The 17,469-nt window shown below is 44.9% G+C and overlaps 1 protein-coding gene across 1 annotated transcript; it reads left to right on the top strand.

Moving 5' to 3' along the window:
• Nucleotides 1-6,815: 6,815 nt before the first annotated feature.
• On the top strand, nucleotides 6,816-11,999 carry LOC308460593 (growth-regulated alpha protein-like). The gene is made up of 4 exons (XM_080977178.1): nucleotides 6,816-6,973; nucleotides 9,507-9,633; nucleotides 9,743-9,827; nucleotides 10,914-11,999. The coding sequence occupies exons 1-4, from the start codon at nucleotides 6,892-6,894 to the stop codon at nucleotides 10,917-10,919; spliced, it is 300 nt and encodes a 99-aa protein (XP_080833304.1). The 5' UTR covers nucleotides 6,816-6,891; the 3' UTR covers nucleotides 10,920-11,999.
• The last annotated feature ends 5,470 nt before the right edge of the window (nucleotides 12,000-17,469 follow it).

The following is a 17,469-nucleotide window of genomic DNA, read 5'->3' as shown; positions in this document are numbered from 1 at the left end:
AGCAGCTTGTGACTACGAACCAAGTAGAGCCAGTAATGGTAAGATTCAGTTTTAAACAAATTCCAATGGCGTAGCATAGCCAATAAATAGCCTTATTAGTTGGCTGCAGCAAAATCAGCAAAGAACCCTGACCCCTTAAAGCTAACCATTTTATGATAGTATCAGCTTCTCTCTTTTTGGATAGGTGCATCTGACGAAGTGGACTGCAGTCCACAAAAACTTATGACATGACAAATTTGTTTGTCTTTAAGGTGCCACAAGACTCGCTGAGCCTCACGGAAATCTTCCATTTTGGAAAATTGCAGATATAGTCACACTTGACTTTTGCACAACTCCGGAAAGCTTTTACAGAGTTACAATTAAATACAATAAACTCTGCTTATAGAGATGGGAGACATAGAGGCATACCAGTAACCGAATGTGTTTGTATTAGGGGATGCCCTGAATTAGAGGACCTTACGCATTATATTTTGCTCTGCCCCTTATATCTTGAAGCAAGAGAACGGTTTTTGACACTTATAACGATAAGGTCCCCTGGCCAGAATCCTTCTGACAGGATTCTATATCTCCTTGCAGACATTGATAAGCATGTGACCTGGAGTGTTGCACTTTTTGCAACTGCCGCCAGGAAAATTAGAAAAAAATTATATAGCCGATATCGTTATCAACTGTAAAGGAGATGAATTTATTTGACCCCATCTACACCAAGCTACATCTTTCTCACTAAACTTTGTACATAATTGTCTATTGTATTATTTAACATTACTTTTAATATATTAGTGGCCCCACGGTGATTTTAGCTTATAAATTCTATTGTTTAATGTTTCAATTTGTATACTAAGGAGTTTCTATAGCTTTGTGCAGATTAGGTCATGTTTTGACAATGTAAATGTTTTAAGTTTTCGTATCAAATTAGTATATATTAGTATATATATATATATATAGTATACAAATGACATTGTATACATTGCAGCAGCCTTTGGCTATAAGCAATAAACTTTACTGACAGACAGATATAGTCACACAGGAAAGCACACAAAATGTAGTTGCCCAGTATAGGACAGGTATGGTTAACATCAATAAAGCCGCTATTCACCTTATGTACTTCACTGGGTCACCATGGAGAGTTTGGGAGTTTCCTGGAAACACAAGCTAACTGGTGTGTTGGTACGTAAATCGGTCACAAGACAGGGAGGTTCAACAATTGTTAGTACAACGACATGTTAGTGGGCAATTTTTAATGGGCATTTTCCAGGCGCCATAGGCCACACCAAATTTTGATGGGCTGAGAAGATCTTGAGATCTTTAATGTAATGTGTAGTTTGTCCAAAAGACAAGAAGATGGCAACTGCCTGATCCATCTCAAATCTATTTGATATGTCCTATACCTGTTGCAGGACACACACACCCCCAAATCATTCAGTTTGTACAAACACGACACACACACATTCACACACGACATATGCGACGCTTCTGTTATAAATTCAAAGAAAATCACCCTGTGCTGGTCCAGAGAGGAGGTTACCGTGGGGCGAGGTCCTGGACCTGAGTTGAGGGTCGGCAGACAGTCCTCCTCAGGTGAAGCGGGGTCCATAGCGAGAAGCCGGGCAAGGACAGGAACTCTGGGGAAACAGGACTGGATGCTGGCCGAAACAGCTCTTCAACGACGTTGCTCCCGCAACCTGGGACCGGGCTGACTGGCCTTTATCTTCTCTGAGGCCAGGGGCGGTCCCGGCCCCCAGGAGACCCGCCTCTCCTGGCCTTAAGGCGAGCACTCCTCCTGGGAGAAACCAGTTCCCTTCGCCTCTCTGCCCTGAGCCTCTGCAGTTCAGGAGAGGCTGAAGGGTTACTGGACCCAGGGGGAGACTCACCTGTAGGCACTGAGTCCTCAACCACCTCTGGAGCCAGAGCGGATTCACCTGGTGCCTGCTCCTGAGGATCCGGCACAGGTGCAGGCGCTTCAGAATCAAGGCCCTGCCCCAGTTCAGCCGGCGCTGGAGGCGGGGACTCCTGTGCAGGCTGGGATTCCTCCGGTTCAGCCTCTGAATCGGATTCCCAGGCCATCACACACCTGTACATCGGATCTGTACCGTTCCACTTTTATTTTACACCATGAAGGAAGGACTATCAAAGGTGGGAGTCTTGACACAAGGCAGCCAACACATCCGCAGCGAGCCCTACCCAGTTGGCATGACAACCTTGATGGTCCTAGACAGAAGATCATTACACTCACAAAGGACCTGCATATGGGAGTGGATTCACCGCGGACTGAAACAAAGGACAGTGATCAACTCTTCCCTCTGGAGACAGGAAACTGCAAACTCCCCTTTGTCTTCTGGAAAGTACTCATGGGGAGGGGGAAAGGAGGAACCGGCCAGGTGACAAGACACTCAGGTTACCACCCCAACTCCTCTCTCAACCCTTCCTTTTTGTGATGTGTCAATGATGTAGTCATGATGTAGTTGTGATGTAGTCTTAGGGGTGTAGCATGAGGGATTAGTAGCTAATAAAGGTTGGGGTCTCCTTTTGTTCAGGGCTTCCATCTTGCTTCGACTTGCAGTAAGTGGGAGTCCTGTCACGACAGTCTTCAATAAAGACCAAGCCTACTGGCTGCTGTTTTGCTCCAATTGTCCTGGTTAGTGTCTTTGCTTTTGTCCAAGGGAGCCCTCGGATTTCTCCGTTAACATATCAGGCTTCCTCAACCTCGGCCCTCCAGATGTTCTTGGCCCACAACTCCCATGATCCCTAGCTAGCAGGACCAGTGGTCAGGGATGATGGGAATTGTAGTCTCAAAACATCTGGAGGGCCGAGATTGAGGAAGCCTGTCCTATATTATTAACACACTGGACTAAACCATGTTTTGACTGTACACGTACAAGCCTGACTAAAATTCATGCAAACCTCTCTTTCTTCCACCCCACTCCCAGCATGTTGTTTAGTCGCCTTAGTTGTGTTCGACTCTCTGTGACCCCATGAACCAGAGCATGCCTTGGAAATTCTTCCTTTCTTCTCAAAGCTTCTCCTTTTTTATGTCCATGGAGTTTTCTTGCCAAAATACTGGAGTAGTTTCCCAGTTCCTTCTCCAGGTGGATCACATTTAGTCTAAACTCTCGGCTATGACCTGTTCGTCTTGGGTGGCCCTGCATGGCATATCTCACAACTTCTTGGAGCTATTGAAGCCCCTTCGCCACGACAAGACAGTGATCCATGAAGGGGACCCCCAACATAGTTATTCCCTATTTTCTTTCCGATTTTGAAGCAAGCTGTGGCGTTTGCCCATTCCTCATGATGATGTTTGTACAGGGGGATGGAAACGGTTACTGTAGATTGACCAATGAGAAAGCTCAGAGGCGGAGCCTACCTGGTTTTGAGGTTTACCATGGGGAGATAGAGGAGTGAGGGTCAGACAGAGGCAGTAAAAGTCAAATGTAGTGGTTGTGACCGTTAGAGTGACAGACAGGGATAGAACTGAGAGAGGAGTGTGACAGTGTGAGATACTGCCACATCTAGTTAAGGGCGAGCATTTGAGAAACCGTTCTGAACATATTTAAAACTTGTTTGTTCTTCAATCAACTTTAATCTTCGTTGTTGACTTTACAACCTGAATGAGACTCAGTATTTCACCAGAAGAAACCTGGTTGGTGGCAGTGGAAGAATAAAGCAATGGTGTACAGGTCAATAGTCCGTGAAACGACCGGGAGCCCTGTACGAACCCCACAAAAGCCTTTGTTGTTTAGTCGTTTAGTCGTGTCCGACTCTTCGTGACCCCCTGGACCAGAGCACGCCAGGCACTCCTGTCTTCCACTGCCTCCCGCAGTTTGGTCAATCTCATGCTGGTAGCTTCGAGAACACTGTCCAACCATCTCGTCCTCTGCCGTCCCCTTCTCCTTGTGCCCTCCATCTTTCCCAACATCAGGGTCTTTTCCAGGGAGTCTTCTCTTCTCATGAGGTGGCCAAAGTATTGGAGCCTCAGCTTCAGGATCTGTCCTTCCAGTGAGCACTCAGGGCTGATTTCCTTAAGAATGGATAGGTTTGATCTTCTTGCAGTCCATGGGACTCTCCAGAGTCTCCTCCAGCACCATAATTCAAAAGCATCCATTCTTCGGCGATCAGCCTTCTTTATGGTCCAGCTCTCACTTCCATACATCACTACTGGGAAAACTATAGCTTTAACTATACGGACCTTTGTTGGTAAGGTGATGTCTCTGCTTTTTGAGATGCTGTCTAGGTTTGTCATTGCTTTTCTCTCAAGAAGCAGGGGTCTTTTAATTTCGTGGCTGCTGTCACCATCTGTTGCAATTTTCCAGTTCTGGCGTGCAAGGCCTGATCCGCAGGTTCAGGGCAAATGGCATACAGTTACTTGCCTGAAACTAGACAAGGAGCCAAAAAATCACTGTGTGCAAGAGAAGGGAGTGCATGGGCCAAAGAACCAGGCGAAGCCCATGCCCTTAAGGCTACTTAAGGTAGGTGTGATGAACCTTTAGTTCTTCAGATGATGCTGAACTAGCTTCTCCTGGTACCCAACATCAAAGCGTTGCTTTGATCGACTTCCAGTTGGACCTCTCACCATGGCATGCCCTCTTCACTAGGCGAATGGTCTCCTGGTAGCAATTTTCCACAAATATTCAGGAAAGGAAGGAGATAAGAACACCCTCAATAAGAAAGGGTTGACGGAGTCAGCCATTGCCATTTTTGAAATAGAACTTCAAATCCACACCCTCGATCGGAAAGCAAATGATGGATAATAATAATTATAATAATAATAATTTATTATTTGTACCCCGCCCATCTGGCTGGGTTTCCCCAGCCACTCTGGGCGGCTTCCAACAAAGATTAAAAATACATTAAAATAATAAAATTTATATCTACGCACCAAAAGATATTTACTTTCTCAACTTCCCCATTTCCCGAGAATTGGAATGTTTGCACAACACCCTCCCTGACCACTTAGTAATGTTCAGTCACTTAAAAACCAGGAAAGAGAGACATTTCCTTATTACCCAATATTTTTTTTACTTGATGACAATGCAAAATATTGTCATGTTGTTATGTCGCATGCTCATGGCAGTTTTATAATTACCCATTATAATGGTAAAAAAAAATCTTTTTATATTATTTTTATTCTTATTATTAATCAGATTAATCCGATTTATCCCATGCATCACTTTGTGTACTTTGGTTAGAAGGGTGGTTTGGAAGATGCAGGAATTCAACCAATTACATTTATTACCGTTTGCAAACCTTCCGTTTGACAGTGAAGCGGGGTCCGTTCCACTAGCAGCTCTTACTGTCGGAAAGTTCTTCATGTTTAATCCGAATCTCCTTCATTGCAAATTGAACCCATTGGTTTGAGTCCTGCCCAAACAAGGGGCAGGAGAAAAACAAGCTTGCTCCATCTTCTATGTCTTCAGATGCTTGAATATGGCTAACATAGTCTCCGTCTCCTCTTTCTCAGGCTAAACATACCCAACTCAGTATGTAACACAAAATAACAGTATACAGTGGTACCTCGGGTTAAGTACTTAATTTGTTCTGGAGGTCCGTTCTTAACCTGAAACTGTTCTTAACCTGAAGCACCTCTTTAGCTAATGGGGCCTCCTGATGCTGCCTCGCCGCCGGAGCACGATTTCTGTTCTTATCCTGAAGCAAAGTTCTTAACCTGAAGCACTATTTCTGGGTTGGCGGAGTCTGTAACCTGAAGTGTATGTAACCCAAGGTACCACTGTATAAGGGATAAAATGAGAGTTTTCATACTTCAAACAAACTGCCCAAGACAGGATCAAGACAGCTTTTTCTTCACTGCAGCCATAATTTCCTCTTCCCCAATTTCCATTTTTGTGTGTGCATGCCAAATGATTCAGCTAAAGCAGGCTTGGAAATTATATATATATATATATATATATATATAATTTTCCATTTAATAATATACGTTTACATCATTACAATCCACTTTACATCCCTGGCTCTTTAGAGCCTATCAACTTCCTTCCCTTCCACCTCATGGCTTTTAAAATAAACCTTTGTATCATTATATTTTGTACATTTTCCAATTCTAATTACGCTCATTACAAAATAACTCAAAATTTAAATAAATATAGAAAGGTAGAAAAATTTCTCGTTACAAGTCTCCGGACAACCCTTCTAGTGATGTTAATTGCTTACAATAATCTTTCAGATATCCTATAAATTTACTCCAGTCCTTTTGGAATACTTGAACTTGCTGGTTTGGGGGGGGGGGGGAGGAATTATTATTCATTTTGATTTGTTTGTTGCACGATCGGAGGGAGGCAATGTACCACAAATAAAATCAGTTACACACAGAACTCCGGTAGATAAAGCAAAATCTGGAGCCAGAATGAAAAACAGGCATTGATGATGGCGATCAATTCACCCAGCTGGCAAGAAAAGGAAAGAGATAAAAAAATAAATCAAGGAATTATCTGTGGGATTGAGTGTAGGTATGTTCGGGCATTTTTAAGGATTGTATGAAATGTATGTTTGTATGCTTGTATATTCGCAATACGTGTGTATTAATGCTGAATTATTTTAATAATAAAAACTTTTCAAAAAAAGAAAAACTAAAAAACTAAAATCAACCTCCCAATTGGTTCCGCGGACAGCGACACCTGCTGCTCCCGAGCGGAATTGCCCCGCGCAAGGACCGCTCCGTCGCATCTCTCACCCGACGCCCGCACCCGGCCAATGCCAAGGCGGTGCGCGGGGAAGGGGGCGGGACTCGTCCCTCGCGCGCCCCTCCGCGGCGGCGGCGGGGATCGCAGCAGCTAGGGACCATAAAAGACCGGCCGGCGCGACAGAGCAGCTCAGAGCGTCTCGGCGGCCGCTGCAGCATCACGTCGAGGATCCGCATCGGCTCTGAGCGCGTTGGTAACAATGAATCCGTGCCGTCCAGTCCCCTGCGTGGCCGCCCTGCTGGTCTTCCTGCTGCTAGCCGGGAGCGCTTCGCACAGCCAGGGTATGTTAACCTCAGGTGCATCGACGGGGCGGTCCATTAGCATCCTTTCTGCGCCGATTTGCATTTCAGGGGGGTGGGCGATTGCATGCAGCGGGGCAGGTCCCGGGTTTTCCTGGAAGCTCTGCTAGGCTCCAAAATCCATCCATTTGGGCAGCCGTCGGGGGCCAGGAAACTCCGCAAGCTCCCGGAGGCACCGTCGGAGCCTCCGTTGCAAATTTATAGCCGCATTCAGGGGAGGGGAACGAAACCAAAAAAGCCAGCTAGATGGTTGGTAGAGAGGCAGACTTCGCTGAAAGGTCCTAAACATGATATTAAGATCTGCGACGGGTGGGACGCATCTTCTGAAACGCGAGGTGATGGGAGATAGCAGATGCCATGCTTTTTGGCATGAAAATTTTGTAAACCCAGCTCCCAGTGCCCCCGTCCCCACAGTCTGTGGATTTGCTGTGTTTTGTGAGGCAGATGAACTCTGCTCATGCTCAGAAGAGCTCTTCACCTCTGGGCTGTTCACAATAAAGTTGCTTTTTTGCTGGATAAATGGGGGACAGAGGGTTGAAGTTGTACCACTAAGGTGTGTCGTTTTAGGGGGTGAAACTTAGCTTTTGCAGGGTTTTTTGGGGGGGTATTAAAAAATATGCTTTCAGCTATGAGGGATTCAAATCTGCTTTTTTGTGATTGGATAATATTTAGCTTGGTAGGACTCTGTTTGATGATGAACTGCTTTCAGAAACCCAAAGAATTTGTTATTTTACCTTCAGAAAATGTCAGGTCATCAGCATCATTGCTGCAAATAATTGGCTATCATTTGTTTATTATTCCTATGCAATTTTACATGCCTTTTTACTTGACGAGCAAAACTAAATTATATAGATTTCACCAAAATATCTTTTGCATTCCCAAGTCATGCTACAGCTTTTTAGAACCCTTGTCTGGTTTTTTTAATCTGGAGAAGTTGAAAAAATTGACAGCCACTGTCTCTGCTCCTGACTTCTGCGTATTTAGTAGCTAGTTAAGGCAAGTTGATTGGATAGGCATGAAAGCTGGGATTTAGGCTATTTTCACACCATTATGAACACGTTGAGGTTGGGAGCAGAAGCCTCCCACCCCACCCCACTACCCATCCCCAGCAAATGTTTGAAGAGGGCTTTGCTAGACTTCTGCTCCAAGGCTGATTATGTAATGACCAGGTTCCAGAGACCTTCGGTCTTCATTTGTTGAAAATAACCATGCAGGGAACTTAGTTGTGCTAAAGCCCAAAGCTCTAAGACAGGGGTCAGCAACCTTTTTCAGCCATGGGCCGGTCCACCGTCCCTCAGACCATGTGGTGGGCCAGATTATATTTTGAAGAAGAAAAAAAATGAACGAATTCCTATGCCCCACAAATAACCCAGAGATGCATTTTAAATAAAAGCACACATTCTACTCATGTAAAAACACTAGGCAGGCCCCACAAATAACCCAGAGATGCGTTTTAAAGAAAAGGACACATTCTACTCATGTAGAAACACGCTGATTCCTGGACCGTCCGTGGGCCGGATTGAGAAGGTGATTGGGCTGCATCCGGTCCCCGGGCCTTAGGTTGCCTACCCCTGCTCTACGACTAGGCATCTGAAATTCTAAAACATGATCTAGCCAGAGCTGGGCATCTCATGTCCAACAGCAGTGAAATTTTAAAAGCGTCTGTGATTGGATGGTGCCTATACTGTTGAAGGGGATGCGGGTGGCGCTGTGGGTTAAACCACAGAGCCTAGGATTTGCTGATCAGAAGGTCGGTGGTTTGAATCCCCACGACAGGGTGAGCTCCTGTTGTTCGGTCCCTGCTCCTGCCAACCTAGCAGTTCGAAAGCACATCAAAGTGCAAGTAGATAGATAGGTACCGCTCCGGCGGGAAGGTAAACGGCGTTTCCATGCACTGCTCTGGTTCGCCAGAAGCGGCTTAGTCATGCTGGCCACATGTGGGAGCTGTACGCTGGCTCCCTTGGTCAGTAAAGCAAGATGAGCACTGCAACCCCAGAGTCGGTCACGACTGGACCTAACGGTCAGGGGTCCCTTTACCTTATAGCAGGGGTAGGCAACCTAAGGCCCGGGGGCTGACTGCGGCCCAATCTCATTCTCAATCCGGCCCACGGACGGTCCAGGAATCAGCGTGTTTCTACATGAGTAGAATGTGCCCTTTTCTTTAAAATGCATCTCTGGGTTATTTGTGGGGCCTGCCTGGTGTTTTTACATGAGTAAAATGTGTGCTTTTATTTAAAATGCATCTCTGGGTTATTTGTGGGACATAGGAATTCGTTGATTTCCCCCCCAAAATAATAAAGCCCGGCCCCCCACAAGGTCTGAGGGACAGTGGACCGGCCCCCTGCTGAAAGTTTGCTGACCCCTGTGTTGGAGGGAGGTTGGGTTAAGCGTTTGGTGTGGTTGCGCTAGGTATGTTTTCCTGGGAGGAAGCCAGGAAAAGATACCTTTTGTGATTTGCTTCTCAGTAAATACGCCTAAGGTTGCATAGTTAAATTTCTGCGCTCTCCTTCCGCAGCTGCTCCTATGACTGGGGAGCTACGGTGCCAATGCATCCAAACGGTCTCCCGTGCGATTCCACGCAAGCAAATTGCTTCCGTCATTCTCCTCCCCGAGGGACCTCACTGCGTCGTTCCTGAAGTCATGTAAGTGTCCCGGCCTGGGCTCATGACCTCCCTTGCGACTCTGTGCTGTGCAAAAAGCCCCTTCGCTCACCAGCTCAATTCTCTGCCTTCTCTCCCCTCCTTTGAACAGAGCCACCCTGAACAACGGGAGGAAAGTCTGCCTGGACCCCCAAGCGCCGTGGGTCAAGCTGATTGTCAACAAGATTATGGCAAAGGTAACTACAGAAAAGTGCTGGGAAGGAGCCGCGCGCAGGATGCGGCGTTTACAATATCATTTGGGATCCATGGTGGAAATCTCAGGGCTCGTCTCAGGGTTTCCTTTTTGGGCTACATTTCTAGGTGCAGGTCAGCGTTTTAAGCTGTGTGTCCGAGAACCTTCCCCCCCCCCTTTTATTGCTGAAAACAATTATGTGAGAAACCCAAATTAATGGCACCAGTCCATTTTATTTATAAAATGGATTTCTGTACTCCCATATTATAAAAGGTATCAAGGTGAAATAATAATAATAATAATAATAATAATAATAATAATAATTTATTTATACCCCGCCCTTCCCGGTTCAGAAAACTGGGCTCAGGGCGGCTAACAACAAATTAAAAACACTTAATTGATACAACAAAAGACAGCATAAAAACGTGAATAACAATAAATTCAGAATTCAAAAATCAATTGAGAGGGGAAATCCATCCAATAAACATTAGATGATCACCAGGGCTAGCTGGTTAAATTAGTCCTATTTGGGCCAGCAAGGAGACCAGGGGAGAATTAGCTGTGGGATCCCAGAGCAGGTAATCTTTATAAAAAGCGGAGGGGGGAGGGAAGGAAGGGGAATAAAAGATTAGGCTAAGTTCAAATTGAAAGCCAGGCGGAATAGCTCTGTCTTACAGGCCCTGCGGAAGGAAGTTAAATCCTGCTGGGCCCTGGTCTCGTGGGACAGAGCATTCCACCAGGTCGGAGCCATCACTGAGAAGGCCCTGGCCCTGGTGGAGGATAATTTGACTTAGGGCCCAGGACCTCTATGCTACGATTATTCATGGACCTTAAGGTCCTCTGCGGGGCATACCAGGAGAGGCGGTCCCGTAAATACAGCCTCATTTGAAATTAAATAAGTTAAATTAAATAAATTAAATAAGACATTAAATTAAATCATTCAGGCAGCTGACAATATGTAGCTCATGATGACATATACCTACTGGGTCTCAGCTTGAAGTGCTTTCAGAAGGTCAGGTGAGGCAACAAGCTTTGCAGTTTCTCACCTTCTCATTTGCATAAATATATCTCTTCCTTTTTCTGGTTTCAGCCCTAACATGACAAGCTGCGAAAAATGCTTCGGGCATGTCGTACGGAGCGGTTGTGGAAAGCCTCCGGTTAGAGAAGCTGGATGTTGAGCACCTTAAGAACTGAACCACTTTACAACTATCCACTCGTATTTATTATCGAAACTGATCGGAATGTATTTATTGCTACCTGTAGCTATAGCCGGCCGCCTGATGGATTCAGCACGCTAGATGCCACTGTTATGTATTCTGCGAAGCCAACTGAATGTACACTGAGCACTGTTTCTGCAACGGGGGGGGGGGGGTAGAAATATTCTCTATTAAGTACAGTGGTACCTCAGGTTACATACGCTTCAGGTTACAGACACTTCAGGTTACGGACTCCACTAACCCAGAAATAGTACCTCTGGTTAAGAACTTTACTTCAGGATGAGAACAGAAATCGTGCTGCGACAGTGGGAGGCCCCATTAGCTAAAATGGTAGCTCAGGTTAAGAACAGTTTCAGGTTAAGAACGGACCTCCAGAACGAATTAAGTTCTTAACCTGAGGTACCACTGTATATCGATAAAATGCCAAAGAGTGCCATTCAGCTAATAGTATTCTGGGCAGTCCCCGCTGAAATGAATGGGAGCGGCACAAGAGCTTTGGCACATTTTTTATTACACATATATTCATAGAATTGTGGAGTTGGAAGGGACCCTGTGGGTCATCTAGTCCAACCCGCTGGAATTCAGGAATCTTGCCCACAGCTGTCCCTGGGTGGGCTTGAACCACTAACCTTCTGGTTTATAGCCAGACACACTTGCCCATTGCTGTGAAGGTACAACTCACTGATATTATTGCTGAAAACCTGGCTATGAACCTATGGAATGAATTTTGCTTCATGAACTTTGCTTAATGAGTATATTTAAATAAGGAATTTTATTATTTAAAAAAACCTTGTAAAGAACAGTGATGTTCTATATACACTTGGATATTTCATGTCTTCAATGTATGGCATACTGCCATGTTTTTTTAGGGAATGAGCATTTTATCATTGTGTCTCTGGATTATAAATTCCTTTTCTTATCTGTTTAACTGTGGAATGCCACGCATTCTGTATAAAAATAAATAAAATGTTTTTTTTCTAATTATAGTGCATTGAACTATATTTTTTCTTTCAGAGTCTGTTGTTGAATTTTTATTTATTTATATACTACCAATTAACTCAGAAGTTAAAAACAAATAAACAGGGAAAGTACATTTTTTAAAAATCCAGTTGATAATCCTAAGGGCACTATTAATTCCTGACCTTAAGGAAACACAGGAAAAGATTGAGAGCACACATGTTTTTAACAAACACCAAAATAGAACCAAGGATGGAATTTATTAGAGTCCTGAGGAGAGGCTACTCCATTAAACAAGGGGCCACCACAGAAAAGCCTCTCCCCGTTTCTGCTAACTGAAACAACATCAAAACCAAGAAAGCCTCCAGTTCTGAGCTCAATGCTCAGACCAAATACACATTTATTATTATTCTGTTCTGCCTTATGGCCTGTTTATATATAATGGAAATTAAAATTTTGTACGGAAGCAGCAGCCAATATAAAACGAGGAGATAAAAATGTTACAGTACAGCAAAAGTTGTTGTTGTTGTTGTTTAGTCGTGTCCAACTCTTCGTGACCCCATGGACCAGAGCACGCCAGGCACTCCTGTCTTCCACTTCCACTTCCTCCTGCAGTTTGGTCAAACTCATGCTTGTCGTCCCCTTCTCCTTGTGCCCTCCATCTTTCCCAGCATCAGGGTCTTTCCCAGGGATTTCTTCTCTTCTCATGAGGTGGCCAAAGTATTGGAGTCTCAGCTTCAGGATCTGTCCTTCCAGTGAGCACTCAGGGCTGATTTCCTTCAGAATGGATAGGTTTGATCTTCTTGCAGTCCATGGGACTCTCAAGAGTCTCCTCCAGCACCATAATTCAAAAGCATCAATTCTTCGGCGATCAGCCTTCTTTATGGTCTAGCTTTCACTTCCATACATCACTACTGGGAAAAGTACCCTCCCCTTAAAAAAACAAAACAACCTCAGCACACACTACTTCCTACCTGAAAGACTTTCTGAAATACAAAAGTCTTCACAAGCTTACCTAAAGGCCAAAAGGTCTGTTATAATGTTATAACAGCTTCATCCTGTGGCGTTTGGTAGCATTTTGCCTTGATAGGGCTGCAATTTTTAACCTTGCTGTTTATGTATATGGGAATGGGTACGAGGTACAATTTTGTCCCATTTGCCTTGGGGAAAAATTATATGCTTGTTCCTCAGTCACATCTACACGATATTGTGCAGTGCTGCCTTAGTTATGCGGAGAGAAATTTGAGGAAGATTCACAAAGATCCTGATCCCTTTGCGTGTTTATTCAGAAAAAAAGTCCTATTGGCCTGGTTTGAACACAAAGCTAAGCCATAGTTTGTTTAACAAACAATAAGCTGTCTCGCTGATAATCAAGCACAGCATGGTTTTTCTCCAAAGTTTTTGTTCTCTTGCTGTTCCTTTCTCGTGCCTTTGTGGCTTGGAGAGTTTCGGGTACAGCATGGCTGAACGAACTGTGGTAACTCCAATCCATAGTTGAGCCAAACCAAGGTTTCTAAGAAGCAACAAACCATGGCTTCAGGTCATGGTTTCTTGGCAGTAAACAAACCATGGTTAAGTCACTGGGCAGGTTCACACATAATGCTATGGCATGATTTATTAAACAAGGAGTGAGATACAGAAACCACTGATGATGTAAAGGGAAGAAAGCATGTAGGATGCAGTGGAAAAAAGCAGGGCATTTTGGATGGAAAATGTGTTTAAAAATAAAGACAGCACAATCTTCTGCATGTCTACTCACTAATGAGAAGTAAATCTGATTCAATCCAATGGGACTTTCTTCTAGGTAATATGTGTATAGGATTGCAGCCTTATATTAGCGAAAATATAAATGTGGCTGTTAAGAGTGATGAATTTTGCACTCCTTTTCTGTACTTTCTGAAGCATTCCCTCCAGTTTCAGCTATGATAGGAGAAGGGGAAGATTTCCTTGGCAGCTCTTAGCAGATTTCCTCTACAGCTGATAATGATTTGTCAAAAGTCTCCAGAGTAACAAAGCAAAGCTGCAATGCCAACCATGTCTACTCAGAAGGAAGTTCTATCAAATTCAATGGGGATCACGCCCAAATAATGGGGTGAGAATTGGAGTCATTCTTACTGTCAGGATACATCTGAGTCAGCTGACTAAATCCACATCCAGGTTGTGGTTAGGAATTGCATAATTTAAAAATGGGACCTGCATCAAAGTGTTGCAGTGTGAAGTACATGTGATGAACAGATAACGCTTGTGGGTTTCCAAGAAGCTCTGTGAAAGTATGAGGAATATTGTAAAAAAGGGAATAGGATTGGGGAGGGTATAATAAAAGGCAATATTAAAATTAGGAAATGCGTAAACAATAAACTAAAACGAGAGATTGGCAGAGAAACTGAGGGAAGTCCAAAAGAAAAATGTGTGAAAAATTTTGATATGGTTTTATAAATTTGTATTTGAAAATGAATAAAAAATATTATTAAAAAAACAAAGTGTTGCAGTGTGGGTTGCTTCTGTTCAGGATACCAGCCAATCAGTCATGCTCACCACAATATCTGGTTTTCCATACACACACACACACACACACACACACACACACACAACCCAGTTAGCATTTTATGGCCACTGAACACTTTTAATTCTCCTTGGGGACTGTTACTCAGGTTTTACTCCTGCAACAAAGAAGCTCTTTAGCGTCATTATGAGATCTGTGCATGCAAGATGTTCAGAGGCTCTTTTTGAAACAAACAATTCTAATTCACAGCAGGACATTTCTGATCAGTAAATCATTGCGGGCTCTGAGAGATTGAAAACAGAGCACTCATAGACTGAATCACTGCTGTTTGATCAAGCCACAACTCTTTTGCAATACTGGGAATTACACACTCAAAACAAAAGCCCAGGATATCAGTAGCTCAGCCATGTTATTAAAAACGGGGGGGGGGGGAGGGATAGCAATGACACAGACTTCTAAAATAGTCACATTCCATTTCCGGAATTTTTGAACATTGAGCAAATAAATGGATTTGGCAGACACACGTGTCATGATTTGTTCTATTTATTTTAATTCATCCTTTTAAACTTATTTTGCCAAAGATGAGGCAATGAGATAAGATGAATCGTTTTTATTGCATTAATGACTTTTCAATCCTGCATTTTCTCGAAAGAGTTCAAGGTGCCGTACACGATTCTCTTCCCCACCGCCATTTTTGTCCTCCCAACAATCTGTAAAGGTAAAATTACCTGCAAGGTGCGTTTGGCTGGGAGATGGTGAGCTTCATAGCCCCGTGAGCTCCATAGCCAAGTGCAGGTTTGAATTTTTGGCCCTCCCTCCTGGTGTTAGTCCAACACTGTTGGACTAATTAGCACCACATTCTGGATAAGGCAGAGCTTAACATGAAATGTTGAACTCTATCAACTTTCATAGCTTAACGTCAGAATCACAGTAAGGAACATTGGGAGCTGCTTTATACTGGTATGTCCAGTATTTTGGTATGTCCCACTCAAATTGGGACCAGTGACGTAGTGTGTGTGTGTTTAGGGGGGGTTGTAGTGGGGGGGGCACAAAATTGTTAGGGGCACAAAATTTCAACACCTGGTGCTGCCTCAAAACATCTCTGTGGGCCCCGCTGAAAACAACTTCTCCATGCAAACCAGGACATGACCTCTCCAGATAATGGAACGACTCTTATTTTCTTATCTCTGCGGCTGTGATCTCCTGGGTGATGGAGATGCGCTTAGGCAGTTGAATGTGCATTCTTACTCCATCCATTCCCCATCCACCCCCTTCACACGGCCCCGGGCACTGGCAACCCACCCTGCGTCACTGATAGGGATGGTTGAGGGGTAAGCTATAGCCCAGGGGTCAACAACCTTTTTCAGCCATGGGCCGGTCCAGAATCCCTCAGACCATGTGGTGGGCCAGACTATATTGGGGGGGGGGGGAATTATGAACGAATTCCTATGGCCCACAAATAACCCAGAGATGCATTTTAAATAAAAGCACACGTTCTACTCATGTAAAAACACGAGGCAGGCCCCACAAATAACCCAGACATGCATTTTAAATAAAAGGACACATTCTACTCATGTAAAAACATGCTGATTCCTGGACCGTCTGCAGGCCGGATTGAGAAGGCGATTGGGCCGCAGTCGGCCCCCGGGCCTTAGGTTGCCTACCCCTGCTATAGGTAAAGATAAAGGGACCCCTGACAGTTAGGTCCAGTCGCAGACGACTCTGGGGTTGCAGCGCTCATCTTGCTTTACTGGCTGAGGGAGCTTCCAGATCATGTGGCCAGCATGACTAAGCCGCTTCTGGCGAACCAGAGCAGCGCATGGAAACGCCATTTACCTTCCCGCTGGAGCGGTACCTATTTATCTACTTGCACTTTGACATGCTTTCGAACTGCTAGGTTGGCAGGAGCAGGGACCGAACAACAGGAGCTCACGGGGGAATCGAACCGCCGACCTTCTGATCGGCAAGCCCAAGGCTCTGTGGTTTAGACCACAGCACCACCCACGTCCCTTACCCCTGCTACAGCCTATCCCAAATTGCTTGGGCAGACCAGCTACATGTCATCACGATGCAAGGAGAAAGCCTGCCCCTTGCCTGTGCTGCCTGGGGTTGGTGGGAACTAGAGTCCACCAGCAAAGGGATGTGCTATATCTAGCCAGCCCCTTGGTCCATCTTGCACAGTCTACTGACCGACAGCATCTCTTCCGGCAGGGGACATTCCTATCCCTATCTGGAGATTGAAACTGGCCCTTTCTGCATGCAAGGCAAATGCTTTATCATGGAGCTATGGCTCTTCCCCAGTCTGGAAGCCCACTCCTTCCCCACAATTTACCTTGCTGAGAAGCTTTTTATTGTGGCACTTTGGCGGCTGATGGACAAGGAATTACCCATCACAATCAGCCTTTCTGAAGTTAGTATTAGCCCTGTTTAAAAAAACGAGGACAGAGAGGGAATTATGGGGGGAGATTTCTGAAGCTTCTTAAAAATTACAAATACCTGTGTCTTAGATCCCAGGTTTCGCCATTCTGCCTAGGCTAGATCATTTGGATTTCAGCAAATTTATTCAGCGGTTGAGTGCACTGAGGAAATGCCTGTGTCTGAAGCAAGACAAATAAGTGCTAATTAGCCGGGGACTGCAGCAAACAATCCAAAGCCATCATTTTAAAAGCCTGCTAATAAATTAAATAAACACATTTGTCAGGGGTTCAGGGACAGAGGCACAGGGTAGGCAGGAGATGGAGAGCGATGGGGATGAATCCCAGGACAGCGAGGAAGAGGATGACAATGACTCAAGAGATTCCATGAGTCTTTCCAGCGAATCAGAGGATTCCCAGAAGGGGGCGCCGGTGGTCAAGGCCAGGGGAGCCCCAGGGGGGACGTGTCAGGAGCAGGGGGCCAGCGGGGGATCCCAAAGTGGCAGCTGGGCGTCAGGACCAGCCTCCCCGCCAGAGTGCAGCGAAGGGGGTGGA

The sequence above is a fragment of the Podarcis pityusensis genome (assembly GCF_964106645.2).
Source record: "Podarcis pityusensis genome assembly, chromosome: 13".
NCBI classification, from domain to species: Eukaryota; Metazoa; Chordata; class Lepidosauria; order Squamata; family Lacertidae; genus Podarcis; species Podarcis pityusensis.
The sequence above is the reverse complement of the archived record's forward strand: the minus strand, read 5'-3'. Positions and strand labels throughout refer to the sequence as shown.